Source organism: Canis lupus, chromosome 7 (genome assembly GCF_003254725.2).
Source record: "Canis lupus dingo isolate Sandy chromosome 7, ASM325472v2, whole genome shotgun sequence".
Lineage (NCBI taxonomy): Eukaryota > Metazoa > Chordata > Mammalia > Carnivora > Canidae > Canis > Canis lupus.
Window position 1 is genome coordinate 75,591,898 of NC_064249.1, and position 17,566 is coordinate 75,609,463.

Below are 17,566 nucleotides of genomic sequence, written 5' to 3' on the forward strand. Positions count from 1 at the left end.
TGGTTTTGGTTCATTACTTTAGGCTCTGAGAACCCACAGCAGGGATTATTCTGTTTGTTTCTCTTGGCTTGATTGGGAATTCACTGGAGATGGGGGAACTCTGACCTGGGTTGCTTACATAATACAGAAATGCACAGAAGGGCATTTACTTGTTCATTGGGGTCCACATCACCTTCCCTCCCATCCTCCTTCAGAGGCTTCATTTTACTGCTGTTATTTTACACTCTCAACAGAATAGTGTTATCCAAGCGCATTGACCTTCGTGGTTGAACTCTAGAGTGCTAGGCTGTAATTTTATGTTGGAAACCGTGGATCCCCAGACTCCTGCTCCTTCTTGAAAATGGGCCACTGCTGCAGTGCTCTGCGGTGAAGCAACTGCTCAGCTCTCCTCTGTTTCTGTGGAATGCTAGGTGACATCTTAGAGTGTTTGGCTTGAACTCATTCCATTAACCTCATTTTCCCTCACATCGAACTCATTCTTTTCCAGTGACGCTCGGCTTTTCTGGCAAGTTGTAGGACTATTAAGATATTACGTTTTGAATAAAGGTTTTAATTAGTGAAGCTAGATATAGCTCCCGATGACTATGACATCGGCCCCTTTCCTTTGTGCAGCTCCTTATGCTCTAGAACTCTCTCCCCGGCATAAGCCCCTGGAAGGCAGATGGTGCAGACCGCTGGAGAGTGAACGAAGCACAGTGCTCCGTATACCTGAAATTCACTTGAGGTTTCTGTATGAGCTAGGAGATTTTCTGAGGTTTACACAAATCATTATTAAAATAAAGAGTGAAATAAGAGCTGCAAAGAAGAAAATAAGCCTAAGTGGCAAGTATTGATATCTTAACTGTAAAGGTACTTCTTTGTATGGTGCAGCCAGTATATATCTCCTCACCCATATGAAGTTTCTATGGCTCGTGGTGATGGGGAATTTGAGTAAGGAATTCCCAAGATCTTGGTGGTCTGCTTCACTTAAGAAAAAGCAGGTGGCTCAGTCGGTTAAGTGTTTGCTTTGGCTCAGGTCATGATCCCAGAGTCGCAGGATTGAGCCCTGCATCTGGCTCACTGCTCAGTAGAGAACCTGCTTCTTCCTCTGCCCCTCCCCCCACTTGTACTCTCTCTCAAATGAATAAATTAAAAAAAAAAAAAAGCAAAAGTATATGTCAAGTAAACAATTATTTGTTTATGTTTTATCATACTTGGGGTAAAATTGCCTTAGTAAAAAAGCATGTAGATACATGGCCTGCAGCAAGACCTCTAGCCATGTGTAGACTGTAAGTGCTGGTTCCTCTTTACTCCTTCAGGTGAATTTTTCAGAATGGGATGTTGTAGCTTAATTACAGGTTAACTTAAAATGCAGTACCAAGTACACCTAAATACACTGCAGCAGACATTTCGTCTATCTTCTTTTTTCCTGTTCCTACTTGTATTACATGTGCTCCTCCCTGAGCTCAAAATAGAACGGGATATTGCTGACTTGTACACTCCCCAAAGCAATGTTCCCGAGACAAACGTGCCTGGGAGAGAAGATGCAGTAAAAAAGTGGTGAGAATAAAAGCCCTTTGAAAAGGTGTGCTTAAACTAAATGAATTCATACTGACTTGTAGGAAGAGACAAATGTTTCTCTTCTACATTCCCAGAGTGTTCATAAACCAGAAGGAGACAACTGCGTTCTCCAGACATGAGTTAGTGTATTTACTAACTGGAAATTGTTTAGCGAAATATTATCTGTTTTCAAAGGCTGGAGCTACCTTGTCAAGGATTTAGATGCTGCTCTGTTTGGGGGGGCGGGGATTGTGCACTGTCTGTGCTCGAATAGCCTGCTGTCCTCTGAGTGGCATTCCAGCAGGTACCCTTTGCTCAATCACATTTTCAAACTGCCTTTACCCTGCTGCCTATGGCTTGATCTGCTCCATGCATTTCTCCTCAGGGTTGTTCACTTTTCTTTTCTGAGCTTTTATACCTTTCATTTGAGCATTGAAGTTTTCCTCTTTGAATTAAAAGATAAAGAATTATCCTTGGCCAAGAAAACTGTGGTACATTTGAGTGTTTCAACTGGTGTATGAAAGCACGAAGATATCCTGTTGCTGTTTACTCATTGTAGTGTTACATATCAAAACCCAGCTCTTGATGGCCTTCCCTCCAGAGCTCTGGCGTCTGCTGCATCAGCAGGCTGCGTCTTTACCTCCTCCTTCCTCCCTGCTAACCTTGACTCCTTGTAGGTCTGCTTTCTGTCTTTTTCCTTATGAAGTCTTCATCTGCCCCAACTCTCACAGGTAGTTCCCAAGATTCCTTATGGCTTCCCCATCGTTCTGACATTTGAACACACTTAAATGATTAAATTAAACGAACCCATTAAATGAACTCTTTAAATGGTTCCTCCAGGTGCCTCAGATATACACCTACTGCAGGGGCTCTGTGACCAGATCTTACCCTGTTATATTCTCCGTAAGGCTAGGATGAGTAAACAGGATAGTGCTTAATTCAGATTTTTGAATTTGGGCCTTCATCCTCGCCTCATGATGTTCTAGGAGGTAATATTTCAGTGTGGCCACTAGATCAAGCAAAATACAGTTGCTCTTCTATGGGGACCAAAGGTTGGATGACACCAGTCCATCGGACAGGCCTGGTATCTGTTGATCCGTGTATTCAACAGACATATTCTGTACTCTTCGGTGGGTCAGGTGCCTTGCTAGACACAAGGACCCCATGGTGAACAAAACAAACTGGCCGTCAAGGCAGGAGACAGCCTGTTGGCACAGAGTCAAATGGATGTGTAATTACACATTGTAATAAATGCTTTGAAGCAAAAGAATAAGGACTGCAAGGATAGAGACAGGTGAGGACTTCAGATGGGGTGGAGGAGATCTCCCCAGGGAAATGATTTTAAGCTGGACCTGGAAAGTGGACAGAGGCCAGCTGGGCAAAGAGCTCGGAGGAGCTGTCAAACCAAGTGAGTTTCTGAGGCAAGAGATGGTATGCTGCTTTTAGGAGAAAGGAGGCCTGGTCTGCCAGTGGGGAGCATGGAGACTGAGCCAGGTCCTTGCTGGCCTTGTACTGGGAAGGAGGGAGTGATATTCTGAGTGCACCTGGAAGCTCTGAAAGTGTTCTAAGCGGAGGTGTGGCATATCCAGTCTACACTGATGGAAAGATCACCCTGGGGGAATTTATAGAAAGAGAAATGTTGGACATGGCTCCCCAGGCAGGGTGCTGTTACAGTCATGCAGGACTGGGGAGGCTGGGATAGGCTGTTCCTGGGATAGGAACTCGGATGCAAAATTCAGAAATCTTTTGGAAGTAGAACCAACCACAGGGGAAACAGGCCGTGGTCATGGGATGGAGGGAGAGAGTGGTACGGTCCGATCCGATCTGTTCTTCCTGGGCCCCCTCTCCCGGAATGAGGAAGACTGGCACAAGAGCAGGCTCTCTGGGGACTGCGTCTGCTGTGAGCCTGTTGAACTGGGTTCTGGAGTGTGAGAAACACGGGTTTTGGTTTGTGGATTTTAATTATTCAACTCAAATGCTTTTTTTTTTTTTTTAAACTCTCCCTAAGGGCAAAAAGAGGTGGAGCTGCAGGCTCCCCCAGAAAAATGTCCCTTTTCGGGTGGGATCTCCGCCAGACAGCTGTGCTTTTGTTCCAATTAATTTGAATGCTGACTGTGGAGGAGAGAACACAGGCTTTCTTCTGGAAAATCACATCTGGAGACACTGTAGACGTTAAACTAGGTTTTTTGTTAGTAGTTTGAGAACAAGGTGAGAAATATTTTTTCAAGTGTATATAATTAGAGGTACAAGTGTATTGGTTTGGAAAAATTAGAATAGGGTGCTCATACGACAAGCAGAAAGTTAAGATATGTAGGCAGTGATCAGGTCTTGTTTTATAATCATTCTTTGCACAGTGTTAGCTTTTTTAAGTGCCCTGGATTTTTAAAATTCTCTAGTAGTTTTTGTTTGGAGCAGGCTCAAAATCAAAACAAAGCATTTGCAAATTCTATAGTAGTGTAGCCGGCTGTCAAATGAAAGTGAATTTAGCCATCAAGGGACACTAAAGGACAAAGACAAAACCTGTCTACTTTCTTACACCAAAAAAGTTAATTTAGGGAGTGCAATGATAGAGGATGTCTGTGAAACAGTGTAGTTTTCAGAATAGGGAGAAGTGGGGTAGCAAATACCCGAAACATGTGTCTCTTTTTTATCCCAGGGATTCCAAAGCAGAAATAGATCAGGTGTGCAAAATGTAGCAGGAATGTTTAACACACAGCACATTCTCATTCTGTCCCATTGTCGCAACTGCTTAAATGTTTACACTCATCAGTGCACCACTTATGCTGTGAAATAGGCACAGTTATCATCCCTATTTTACATACGAGGAGATTGAGGCATGAAGGGGTTTGTAACTTGCTCCAGGTCGCAGAACTAGTAAGTAAGTAGCCTATAGTAGAAGGCTGCCAGGGGGCTCTGGAAAATCTAGTCTATCTCACTGCCCATGGCCTATGGCAGTTTATGGTAACATTATTCATAATGGTAAAAAACAGGAAATGACTTAATGGTCCAAAAGTTGGGAAATGGTTTTTTCTAAAAAGCCATGCTGTCGCTAATATAAACGAGTGATTAAAAATGATGATGTAAATCGGTATTTCCAGTTATGAAAAGGTAAATTCTTGACACTGAAACAGAAGTTACAGACCGGTTTGTATAATATCCTGATTTCATAAAATATGAACCATATATAATGGTAAATAGTATATTCTTCTGGGCAAAGATTGGAAGGATACATGCACTTAAAATATTAACGGGTTGTTTTATGGTGGTAAGCTTCCAGGGAACTAAAAAACAAAAAGAAAAGTAGGCTTTATTTTGGAAAAAAACAAAAAAACAAAAAAAAAACATATGCTCGTAAAACGAATAACCTAATGAACCAGCATGCACTCATAACCAGATTTCATCTCTACCCCACACCCCCACACTCCCCCTCGCCATCCACCTGAATTATTTCGAAGGGAGTTCCAGACATCATTTCATCCATAAATAGGTTCAGAATGTAACCTTTTTTTACATAACAACAATTTCATTATTACATTAGTAATCATAATGCTGTTATCATATTAATATCACCAAATATTCAGTGTTCAAATTTCCAAATAGCTCATATTTGTCCTAAATGGTTCCTCTGTTAGCATTTTACAATTTGCTTGAATCAGGATGCAAATAAATTACACATACAGGGATTAGTCGATATGTCTTTTAAGCCTCTCTTAATCAAGAGATTCCCTTTCCCATCTTTCTCCTTTTTCCCCCTCATGTAATTTCTTTATGCAAGAAATGAGATCACTTGCCCTCCGTAGTCTAACACAGTATGGATTTTGCTGGGTTCCTGGGTTGCTCAGTAGTATTGCACTGCACGAGTAAAACTGTGTTAATCCATCCACCCAACATTTGGGGTGTTTCCAGTTTTGGGCGATTAGAAGTAGGGTTGCTGTGAACATTCACATACAAGTCTTTGTGTGAATAAGTACCTAGGTGTGGGATGGCTGGCTTATCTGCCAGGTAATGTTTAACCTTTTAAGGAACTGCAAACAGTTTTCCAAAGTGTTTTTAGCCTTTTACATTGCTATCACAAATGTGGGAGAGCTCCAGTTGCTCCACATCCTCATCAGTACTTGGTTTGGCCAGTTGATAAAATTTCAGTCATTCTGATCGGAGTATAGTGGTATCTCCTTATAGTTCTTTTTTTTTTTTTTCCCTCCTTATAGTTCTAATGTCCATCTTCCCAGTGACTCATAGTGTTTCCTCTTTTATGTGCTTATTTGCAATCCTTAAGTCTCTTTGGTGAAATGTTGGTTCAAATTTTGCCTGTTTTGTATTGAGTTGTTTTCTTATTGTCAGGCTTAAAGATTATTTTTATATATTCTGGATGCATGTTTTTTTTTTTTTTATCAGATATTTGTTTTTTCAAGTATTTTCTCTCAGGCTGTGGCTCGCCCTTTCATTTTCTTGACAATGTCTTTGGAAGAGCAGAAATTCTTCATTCTGATGAAGTTGGGTTTGTTAGATTTTTACCTTGTGGCTGGTGTTTTTTTGTATGTATGTCTTACAATTTTTAAATGTTAAAATAAAAAAAAAAGGGGACATATCCATTCAATGGAATACTATTCAAGTGAAAGAAGCCAATTAAGTGAAAGAAGCCAATCAGGAAAGGCTACATTGTACTGTATGATCCAAACCATATGACATTCTGGAAAAAGCAAACCTATAGGGACAGTGGAAAGATCCGTGGGTCACCAGAGGCTCTTCAGGGGAAGGAGGGAGGGATATATGGGGGAGCACAGAGGATTTTTAGGGCATTGAAACTATTCTGTCTGGTGTTTAATGGAGGATGCCTAACATTACGTATTTGTCAAAACCCATAGGATATACAACACCAAGAATGAGCCCTAATATAAACTATGGACTTTCTTTTAGAATAATCAATGATGGCTCATCTTTTGTAATAAATATTCCACAGTTGTGCTAGTTGTTAAAACAGGGAAAGGTGGGGATGAGGGTATTAGGAGCTCTCTGTACTTTGCTCAACTTTTTCTGTAAAGCTAAAACTGCTCCAGGAAGAAAGAAAGAGAAGAAGAAAGAAAGAAAGAAAAAGAAAGAAAGAAAGAAAGAAAGAAAGAAAGAAAGAAAGAAAGAGAGGAAGGAAGGAAGAAAGTCTATTCATTTAAAAAGAAAAAGGAAAGGAAAAGATGCTCTTGAATGGTAAGGAAGTCTGATGATTGAGTCACTGAAGCCCCCGCATATTGAAGACCTCTGGCATTCTGGGCTCACAGCCAGTGTGGCCTCTCCCTTCTTCCCTCTCTGTGGATGTTGCCATTCCTTCAGCAATCTAGACATTTCTCCTTGCTTTTCTGTATCCCTCTCTTTCCTTTATCTATCTCTCTGCCAGATGTCTTCCCACAGTCCTTCCCATCTTTGTTTTCTACTTCTCTTAGTGGCACCCAGATCAAGGCTCCCCTTTAAAAAAAAGATTTTATTTATTTATTTGAGAGAAAACGTGTATGTGCTGGAGAAAGCACAAGCAGGGGGAGGGATAGAGGGAGAGGGAGAAGCAGACTCCCCGCTGAGCAGGGAGCCCGATGCGGGACTCGATCTCAGGACCCCAGGATCATGACCAGAGTAGAAGGCAGACGCTTAAGGGACTGAGCCCCCCAGCACCCCTAGATCAAGGCTCTCCTCATCCCGGACCTGTACTTCCTGCAAGCCTCCTGGTGCCATTCACTCTGTCTCCTAAGCCGTTCGGGTCCCAAATGGAATGTTAGCCCATTTCTGAGATCTAGACTCTAAGGTTCCAGGTCATCTAATAACTCCAGGATTATCTTCTTTACAGCAGCAAAAGGACAGTTCAGAGAATGCCTCAAGGGGCATGCCTCACCTCCGGCCCTGCTCCCATTCTGTATTCTAAGGGCAGTGGTCCATGATGGTGAGCCTTAAAGGCTATTATCAGGGGTAAATACTGCCAAGTCCTACTGGTCGATTTACTAATTAGGATGATTCAGAAAATCAGGATGGAGAAATGGAAGTTGCACAGCAACTACCAGCACCTCTAACACCCAACAGAAGATAGCCAAGCCGAGTAAATCCTGAGCTGCAGTGGGAGGGGAGAAGAACATGAACAGCAGGACCATCAGGAAGCCTCCAGGCTCCACAGGGAATGGCCCGCCCTCCAGAAAAGGAACGAGAACAGCTGCAACCAAGCATGCTCTTTTATTTTTGTTGTGTGTGAAGGCATTACAGCCCCCAGTCCAGAGCCGAGATCAGATTTATAGGCTTGGAATTTGTTTTTCACATATTGCATTCCTGAGGAATCCTTTAAAAAACCTGCTTCTTCTCTAGGCTGTCAGCTTTTAGGAAAACTGAATTTCGAAATAAAGTCCTTTACCTCTTTCCGAGCAGAATCTTACACAATCCCAACCTTATTAAAATAAACACCCTGGCGTAGGCTTTCTACTCAAGGATGACTTGTGATGGGGATTGTGTACTCAAAGGATGTTTTGTAAGAGTAGAAGCCTGCAGAGGATGATGCTCAAAGCCTGTTCAGATGTTTCTGTGTGTGTATGTGTAGATATATATTTGTCCTATTCTATGCCTGTGTAATTAATACTGATTCCATTGTGTGATCTCCTTGGTACAAAACGCCTTGGCCATTTTCCAGAACCATTCTTTTGTTTAAGTACATTGAAGCTTTCGGTAAGTTCCAGATAACTCAGATCACAGGACTGGAGCTCGTGTATTTGCACAGTGCTGCTGGCTTCCTTCTGGGCTTGAGGTGTTTGCCTCATTGTTAGGGTCCACCTTCCTCGACCTCTGCCTTAAAGTGGAAGCATTTCCTTTCTTCTCACTTTGAAGCGAGGATCCTAGGTTGTGTTTTGTGGAAGAGTAGGATGGGTCCCAACCCTAGTACCTGAACCCTTGTCCCCAAGCAGACTCCACTTGAGACACACCCAGGACCCCTTAATTGTCGTTAGTTCCTTCCGTATTGGTGCCACAGATCCACCTGCAGAGCACCTTCCAGTTGCTTTCTCACGGTCTTTTTTTATCGATGAGGAGAGGCAGTCTTGGAGATATTAAAGAGTTCACTTAACCTCCACACTGACTCTCAGATCTCAAAACCCTTTTACCAGGTGAGAAGAACAACGTCTAAGGAATCTACTGTAACTCTGTCTCTGAGAAATACTTTGTTCAAATAAGTGAGATTTTGACCATTCTGAAGGTAAACAGGACCTGGTGCCTCTAAGAAGCCGGGTTCAACAGCTGATTCAAAAACATGGCCAACAGTTTAAAACAAGAAAGGAGTCTTCTCTAGGCGTGACTTGGATCTACTGAATCTTGCATCCTAAGCATTGTCTTGCTTATTGTCCACAGAGGAGAGAAGAGGGAGGGAGGAAAGAGGGAGGAGGACAAGCAGAGCAAGGAGGGATGCCGATGGGCTGCCCTGACATTCTCATTATGCTTTCCATACATGCTCTTTGTTGCTAGATTTCCGCTTGACCCTCGTGGCTTCAGTGTGTATTGTACACATAAGCTTTCCATATATTTGGGGTACATATCATAGGAGAAATTTTACAACTTGAGGCGTGTAGAATAAGTCACCAATAGGAGGGCTAAACTGTGATGCTCTTTTGCCAACTTTAGAGTTAGCAACATAAGAATAGCATGAAGTTGATGTCAGTATAGGCTATTGATTTTGACATCATCAAAAGTACTAATCAGTGAATGGTACTTGTCTTAGTTAACTAAGGCCACACAGCTTGCACCAATCAGAATGACAGTTTTGTCCCAAAGTATTTCAGATGTGAAAGCCAAAACCCCTAACACATTGAAGAGGCACTGGAAGTCTTATACATTTAAATAATGATACAACCTGACATCATTAGCCCTCTGAAACACAGCACTTGCTCTTGAAGAGTAAGTAAGGTAAGATGGGACCTAAATAAATCAGAGCATTGGTAGTCATTGGGAGCTTTTCCCTCTATTTATTGCTCAAGATTGACAAAGTACAAGAGGTATTTTGTTTAATTCCTTTTAATTAGACTAATTAAAAAAAAAAAACATAGCATATCCAAAAGAGGAAAGTACCTGCACTTCCATTCTCATTTGCCTCTGGATTGGGCCTGAACTGCTTTGAGAACGGTGCGCGACAGCTTTGCTTAGCTTTGTGGCTAGGAAGCAGCCTGAATTGTGGCTTCAGAAATTATTACAACCTTCCCTTCTGCTTCATCATCAAGTGAAGAGTTCTACCATTAATTTTGGATTTTGGATAATTGCCAATGGCCTGAATCTTTCTGCCTGAGCTTTGATGAGTGGCCATAGCACCCAGACTGCACCAGTACCTTTGCCATTAACTATTTCTGCCTGTGGTGAAGATGTACCCCTGCCGGGGCAATTTGACTCTCTGTATAGCCCGTAAGTAACATCCATTTGCCCTGAAAGACTGTCTTTGGAACCAATTCCCTTCCATTTCTCAGTACTGGTTACTTAGTAAACTGTTATGCTGATGAACTGATTTTAACGACCTTTATTTTAGAACTAGTGTTGCATGTCTTTTTATGGGGGATAGAAATGTGCACAGAGTGTAAATAGGGGACAGTGGGAAGGACACAGGCTTTGAGACCCATCAGAAAATCAAGATGTATGATCAGCGAACCACCTGTGCCACCTTACTGTTGACACAACCTGCAGCATATAACCTGAGCTCTCTGAGGCTTAGTGAAATGATGAGAATAGCAGCCGTCACACCGACCTCACAGGATTCAGTGACGACAGTGCCCGTGAACGTCTTTGAAAACTATGCGGTTCTGAACCCATATTTGTTATTTCCAGATCCCATTGCCTTTTTCAAAGATAGCGTTATTGAGATAAAACACACCTACTGTGCATTCCATCAATTTGAAGTGTGCAAGTCAATGATTCCTAGTATATTCACAGAGCTATTCATGAACAGTTTTACATTATATTCATTGTCTCAAAAAGAAACCACATACCCTTTAGCTACAACCTCTCCATCCCCTGCTATTGCCTTTTTAGTTTTGTGTTGGTTTACAGAGACTCTAGGACAACTTTTCTTTTTTTTTTTTTTTAATTTTATTTATTTATTTATTTATTTATTTATTTATTTATTTATTTATTTATGATAGTCACACAGAGAGAGAGAGAGGCAGAGACATAGGCAGAGGGAGAAAAAGGCTTCATGCACCAGGAGCCTGATGTGGGATTCGATCCTGGGTCTCCAGGATCGCGCCCTGGGCCAAAGGCAGGCGCTAAACCGCTGCGCCACCCAGGGATCCCTAGGACAACTTTTCTTAAAGATTTCATTTATTTATTTATTTATTTGTTTGTTTGTTTATTTATTTATTTATTTATGAGAGACACAGAGAGGCAGAGATACAGGCAGAGGGAGAAGCAGGCCCCCTGTGGGGAGCCCAGTGTGGGACTTGATCCCGGGACCCTAGGATCACAACCTGAGCCAAAGGCCGACGCCCAACCACTGAGCCACCCACGCGGCCCTCTAGGACAATTTAAAAAATTATGTTAAGTAAAAATAAGATAACTCATGCATAGCAGGATGAGGGATGGGGAGCAAAGTGTTAACTAATGGTATTACTAGGGAGATTACAATTCTCAATCAAGTTCTATCTGAAGAAGCAGAAGGATGAGTACTCATGGTTACTGCTGAAGCCTTGCTGCCATGAAGCAGCTCACTGCAGTGAGACAGAACTCTAGGGGGGCTGGTGCTAACTCCGAGAAGGTGGATGGGGCCTGTCCCCTAACTCAGGGGTGTGGGGTTCGAAATCCAGGGAAGCCCATGGTACCAGGAGGGTGCCGTTACCTTTCCTTACCTTTCCAAACAGGAGTTTGACTTCAGGCATCAAAGCAAAGAAGGAAAGAGGGAAAGGAAGAAGGAGGGAGGAGAGAAAAGAGCCATTCCCGGGCCCCTCTGCTTCCTGCATACCCCAAACATTAAGGGAAGGTGTTGAAGCAGGTAGTGTCGACTGGAGAAAAGGCAATCAATCCTGGCCTCCTCTCTGTTCTGTTCTAGGTCGCCAGATCCCACCTTTGGACCCCCACGAAAATGGAAACAATGGAGCAATCAAACTGGGGAAGCCACCCACGCCAGCCAGCCGGCGGTGCTGCTGACCTGTGGCCCAGGGTCCACTGAACCTGAAGAAGCCAGAGCCGACCTCCTATTCTCAGCAGCCTGGCCCCCAGCGTGGGGAGAAGTGAGACGCTGGCTTGGCTTCCTGGAAGACCTGCAGCGACGGGGCAGGAACTGTCCCTGGAAAAAACTCCAGAAAAATCTGCCATGCTGCCACCAAATGGCCTTTGGGGCGTGAAATGCACGTGGGAGGGAACATGTTAGGTAATAAGTATAGTTGAGTCTTTTGTTGTTGTTGTTAAAAATCCGAAAATATTCTTATATTTGTACAGCGGTCTCACTGGCTTATCTGTGTGTGTGAGATTCTAAAGTGGCATTCCACTCTGATTTCCTGCGTTCCCAGCCCAATTTCAGCAAGTGCTCCAATGCCACTGCCTCTGTTACCTGACCAGCCTTCACTGAAAGGTTCATTTAATTTAACTTAATTTACCTTTCAGCGGAGCGTAATTGGATCATCACTCAAGCTAGAGACTTGAGCCATCGTGAAAGTGGAGAAAGATGTATTAGAAACTGTTTTCTACATCTCTGACTTTTACTTTATGCCTGTCTTTCTAAGTTTTAGTTACACATAAACAAGCAAACCAAATCTGACTAAAATATTTCATGCAGCTTTGGGGTTGGGAGGCCTAGTTTGAAGGAGTCATTTAAGTACTGTGTAAATGGTGACAGATGTAGGATATAAATATTTTTCCAGAGACTGCCTGGTATGCATCATCTCCACAGTAATAAATTCCTCCTCTCTTACAGAGGGTTAATTCACAGAGTAGGATTTTACTAAGACAGTATGTCACGGTGTCATATCCAGGGGGAAAATTAACCAGAGGATGTTTGAGTCTAAATCATAGGGCAAACTTCTAATAACATCAATCGATAGGTTATGGGAAAGCCAGCCAAAGGAAGCACCAGCACCCTAAGATGCAAGACCCCAAAATTACAAGATTGGAGAAAGTGTTGGGTAGGTGGGCATTGTAACTCACCAGAGGTCCAACCCTGGAAATGCCAGTTAGCTGAGAGTAGGCTTTCACAAAACCTTCCCTTCTAGATTCCCTGTCTGCTCAATTAATTAAAGATGTCTGAATCCAATGGAAAGAAAAGGAAGGGAGGCATGGAAAGGAAAAAGAGCTATTTCCATTGGAAATCCAGATCTTACCATTCTAACTTCCATAAATACCTGAGATCAAGAAGCAGTTGGTTTCCTCTTAGGGCTTATATTGGGAAGAAATTCTTAAAGGCTGTTTGGATCTGTGCCTTTGGTGGGGACTCAGAAACCATAAAGAATGGCCGGCTTCAGGAATGGTTAATCAGGCAGCATGGCAACAGGGCCAGCCGGTACCTTTTTTGCTAATTCAAGGCCCAGCAAACATTAATAGAAAACCTATAACATAAAAGCCAAGAAAGAGATTGTGAGCTGACGAAAGACCTCAAACCTCCAGTGACTCCGTGTGAGCTGGTACTTCAGAGGCCTGTCATGGCTGTGCCCACCCTACTCTTGATGGAGACACTGAAATCGCCATCAACAAAGAACAAGTCTCCTTGGGAGAGTCACAGCCAAGTTTACACCAATTTATGTGGACTGCAATCAAGAAAACAGGTGGAAATCACAGATTTAGGTTTTTTTTTTTTCTAGAAAAACCCAAGAATATGCTGTCAATTGGATATTGCAACTGCTTCACTCAGCTTGCAAGAATAGCTTGACAATCTTAGGATGTGCAGGCTAGAAATACTTATTTTTGGTTCAAGAGTGCTTCTTAGCTCTCTGAGACAGGCGCTCAAAAACTGCTAGCAAGTGGCATTTAGATGTCTTGGCGGGGCCTTTGCTGGGCTTTTTAGGATTTTCTCCACGTTGTCAACTTTACTAGCAGCCAGCATGATTCTGCTTGCGGGCCAAGTGATTATCATGCTTCTTTCAAAAGTTAGAAAATTGAGGTTGCTATTTGAATGACCTCTTTCCCGGGGACATGCAGGCTTGTTGTAAAACCTCTCCTCATCCAGCTGTCCCCAAGAACCTGAGTCTCTCTCTAAACAGCTGCTCAAGTTGTCTAGCTCAGGCTGTCCACGTCCCAGAGAGGTTCACAGTCTTTGCCTGGGTCTTTAGTGGTTGCATCTTGCATGAAAGAGCTAATGTTAATCATATGTAGAGAGCAACCCATCAATGAGCCCATGGTCTTATTTCAGAAGCACATTGAGGGTGAGAACCACTCTTTTACCTTTCCATACTGCCTTAACTCTTCCAGCCAGTCAGATGACAATATATATTTATATATAATCACTACTCAGAGCAGTTGGTGAAGAGTACACAGCCCTTGGGCACACATCATTCGTATAAACATGGAGTCTCCTCTGAAGATAGATCCTCGAGCCTTGTCCACAGTGAAGCTCTCTAATTTCCTTTGTTTTGCTTTGCAATTACTTTCTGGCTGTTCTGATCATTGAACTATAAGCACGTAATATCATGGAAAGGCCTGGAAATTACGATTGCTCCAAAATGTCAAGTGGTTTCTTGGGATGTAAATCCTTCCCATAATTTCCCAAACTTTCCCTTTTCCCCCTCTGTTTTCTTTCCTTTCACGTGCATGTATATGTGTAAATATAATTTGTATGTGTGACACCGACATGTGACCCATTTCACTGGCTGAGTCTGGCTCGTGCCTGTGTGTTGCACAGTGTAAGGCCTGGATTCTCATAGGGCTTGTTTCCCCGTGGGAATCCCTGAGGTGGTGCTGGAGCCATGCGCACATTTTAGGGAGGTACATAATTGACTTGCCATTTTATACTTGAAATGGTACATCAGGGTACTTAGATGACGTTACCTTGCAGACTATAGAAGGTTAAAGACCTAAAACTAACTTTTGGCCAGCGGAAGGGCTGGCCCCAATGAGAACTGAATTCATTTCCCGAGGGAGGTTTGGGTGACAGAGGTATTTCCTTTGCGGGCAGGGAATATGCCGGACGATGGCTGAAGCTGAGCTCTTCCTAGGGGACCCCACTCCGTGCAGTGCTCGCAGCCAGTTGAATTACAAGCCAGTTTATCAACCAAAGGGCTCGGAGCTATATTCAGATCCATTGGGCATCTAGTCTACTTTTTCAGCCACCATTGTTGAAAGCAGACCCAGTGATCCAGTGTCAGTGCTCTATTGTGTAAACCATTCCTTTTTCTCATGTTTCTATAAAGGGCTTGTGTCTGGGCTGGACCCAGTTCTCACTTATAGAAGACGCTGCTGCAGACAGTTAGGACCTTTCCATCTTGTATTCGCTAGTAAGGCACCGCCCTCAACATCACTCAATTGTATGTTATTTTGGGTTTAACACACACTGATTCATACTAATAAATATTGTAAATTTTATCATGGTTGTCTTTTTCTTATACTGTGCAGTAGAAAAAAATTTTTTTAAAAAATCACAGTTACCTCAGAATAAAGAACGGTGATTCCCCGGAGATATTTGTATACCAGTACACACGAAGACGTGTAGGGATGTTCACTGGTACTATTTGCAAAACAGCAAAATGTCTTCCCCTAAGGAAACCAATAATAAGATGTGGCACAGTCACATGATGAAAACTATAGGGTAATTAAAATGAATGCAAGATCTCTTGTGCATCAACCATGTATCTCGAAACAGAATGTGGCGTGCAGGGCTACATACCCACCCCCGCCCTCCCCACCAAGGGAGCCACTCTCTTAGTGGCCGGTGTGAATGAAACCTCAGGAGCTATGCAGTGCACAGCCTGAGCAGCAGAGCTGTGGCCTGAACAGAGTGAATAAAGCAAGTTGAAGAAGTACAAGAGCATATAAATTTGTAGAAAACCAATAATGCATGTTGTTTGTGAATGTGTTTGTGTAAAAATAAACGAGGGATTAGAAGGCAAAATATTAACTTCATGTCTGCTCACCTCTGGGGAAGCAGGCAAGCAGACAGGATCAGGGAGGGGAACAACGGGCATTTAACTGGCAGAAGTTTTTATTTATTTCATGGTGGAAAAATCTGAAGCCAATATGACAAAGTGATAGCATTTGGTAATTTCAAGGTATGTGCTTTATTAGTCAAGGCATTTTGCTATATTAAGTTGTTTCAAAGAAACGATGACGGTTTAGGCTGACTTCATGAATGTGCTAGAATTTGTAAGTGTAATTGCCAGCTTAACGCTCTCAGTAAGTTTTGCGAGGCTTACTTATGCCCATCCTTTCCTCATCTCAGCCACCCCGCCTACCCACCAACACACCCAGACTTCCTCTTGCACGCCTCTGCATCTTGTACTTTCTGAGCAAAGCTTTGTTTGATGTGTAGATGGACAGGGAAAAGAGTGTGAAGAGGGAGCCACTCCCATGCTGGGAAGCTGCTTTCAGTATATAATCAAACAAAAAACAAAGTAAAAACCACCATCGCCAAGAGACCCAGTGTTCCGATTTTGTAAGAAAATAAGCCTTTCTTTTGCATTTACTAGGAAGTGGTTACCTATTTGTGGCAGTTTGGGGAGATGTTTTAGAACAGTCCAGCGGACTGTTGGATTATAGCCAGCAGATTTTGTGCAGCCCTGGCTTCTTTGTCAACAGCATCCTACACAGACATCCCTGCCGCTCTTCTGTCCCTCTGTCCTGCCTCGTTCTCCCTTGGGGGTTTATGTAATAGGACCCTGGGTCTGAGGAGTTGTGCACTAAGGCATTTTGCATGTTTTTACAAAACAATTCTGGTTGATTTACTGGCCCTGGAGAACAAGAGCAAAAAGTCCAGAGCTACACTCAGTTTGACCAGCGAGTATGGCCTGTGGCTGTTCTAAGTAGTCACTTATTTTCTGCTCAGGCAAGCATTGTCCCCAAAGCAAGGCTTGCTGGTTAGAACAAGAGGGAGATCTCATCCTAATTTCATGAGCATCTGTCTCCAGGAGTGTCTTCTCTGAAGTTTCTGAGACAGTTTCTGAGCCCCGTGTAGTTCCACTGGCTTCTTGTACACGTGTGAAGCTACCTTTTCTCCTTCTTCACGGCGTTTTTTTTTTTTTTTTTTTTTTACTTTTATTTTTTTATTTTTTTTATTTTATTTTTTTTATTTATTTTTTTTTACTTTTTTTTTATTTTTTTATTTTTTTTATTTTTTTTATTTTATTATTTTATTTTATTTTTTAATTATTTTTTTATTTTTTTTACTTCACGGCGTTTATTGAGATACCAGACAGATAACACCGAGCGTTGGCAGGCATACTGAGGATGGGCACTCTTGTACATGCTGGTCAGAGCATAAATTCATAGTTTTTCTAGAAAGTGGTTTGATAATATATACCTGAGACATTTGGAAAGACTATATCCTATGCCCCACTAATCGTGTTTTTCTATCTGTAGGGATTAAGTATATGTGCTTGTGTTTGTGCGTATGCACATAGGTGTGTATACATATGCGTGTATATGTGTATACGTACCCATTACCTCTTAGTGAATAACATATTCATCCAGAACTTAGTGTCTTGAAACAATAGACACCTATGTCTTATGGTTTCTGTGGTCAAGATTTGGGAACAGCTTGGCTGCGTGGTTCTAGTGCGAGGTCCTTAACAGGTGAGTTGGGGACGTCGGCTGGGGCTGCAGCATCTGAAACCTCGACTCCCTCCCGAGGCTCTTGGCAGGACGCCAGGTGGGCCTCGCCAGCCGCTGCTCAAGTGACCTCATGTCTAGTGCAGATTCATTCATTAGTGATTTGCATATGCTGTGGTGCTTGTCCTGGTATCATTTATAATAACGAAAGCTTATAATAATCCAACTGTCCTATGATAGGAAATTATATGAATTATCATTGAACCACAAAATAGAATACCGTCATCATTAAAAGTTACAGTATTAAAAATCAGTGTTATTGGCCGCTAAAGTCAGAGATATGAAAACG

The 17,566-nt window shown here is 42.5% G+C and overlaps 1 protein-coding gene across 3 annotated transcripts in view; it reads left to right on the forward strand.

Annotated features, from left to right (window-relative positions):
* RAB31 (RAB31, member RAS oncogene family) overlaps positions 1-15,039 on the forward strand; it is a 128,971-nt gene extending 113,932 nt beyond the window's left edge. For 2 of the 3 annotated variants that reach the window (XM_025429523.3, XM_049112937.1), the window contains one exon: positions 11,579-15,039. In XM_025429523.3, coding sequence (XP_025285308.1) covers positions 11,579-11,676 — 98 coding nt within the window. In that variant the 3' untranslated portion in view covers positions 11,677-15,039. Of the gene's footprint in view, positions 1-3,547; positions 3,748-11,578 lie in introns of all 3 variants that reach the window. The other variant, XR_007412171.1, reaches the window with a different exon arrangement.
* Positions 15,040-17,566: the final 2,527 nt, after the last annotated feature.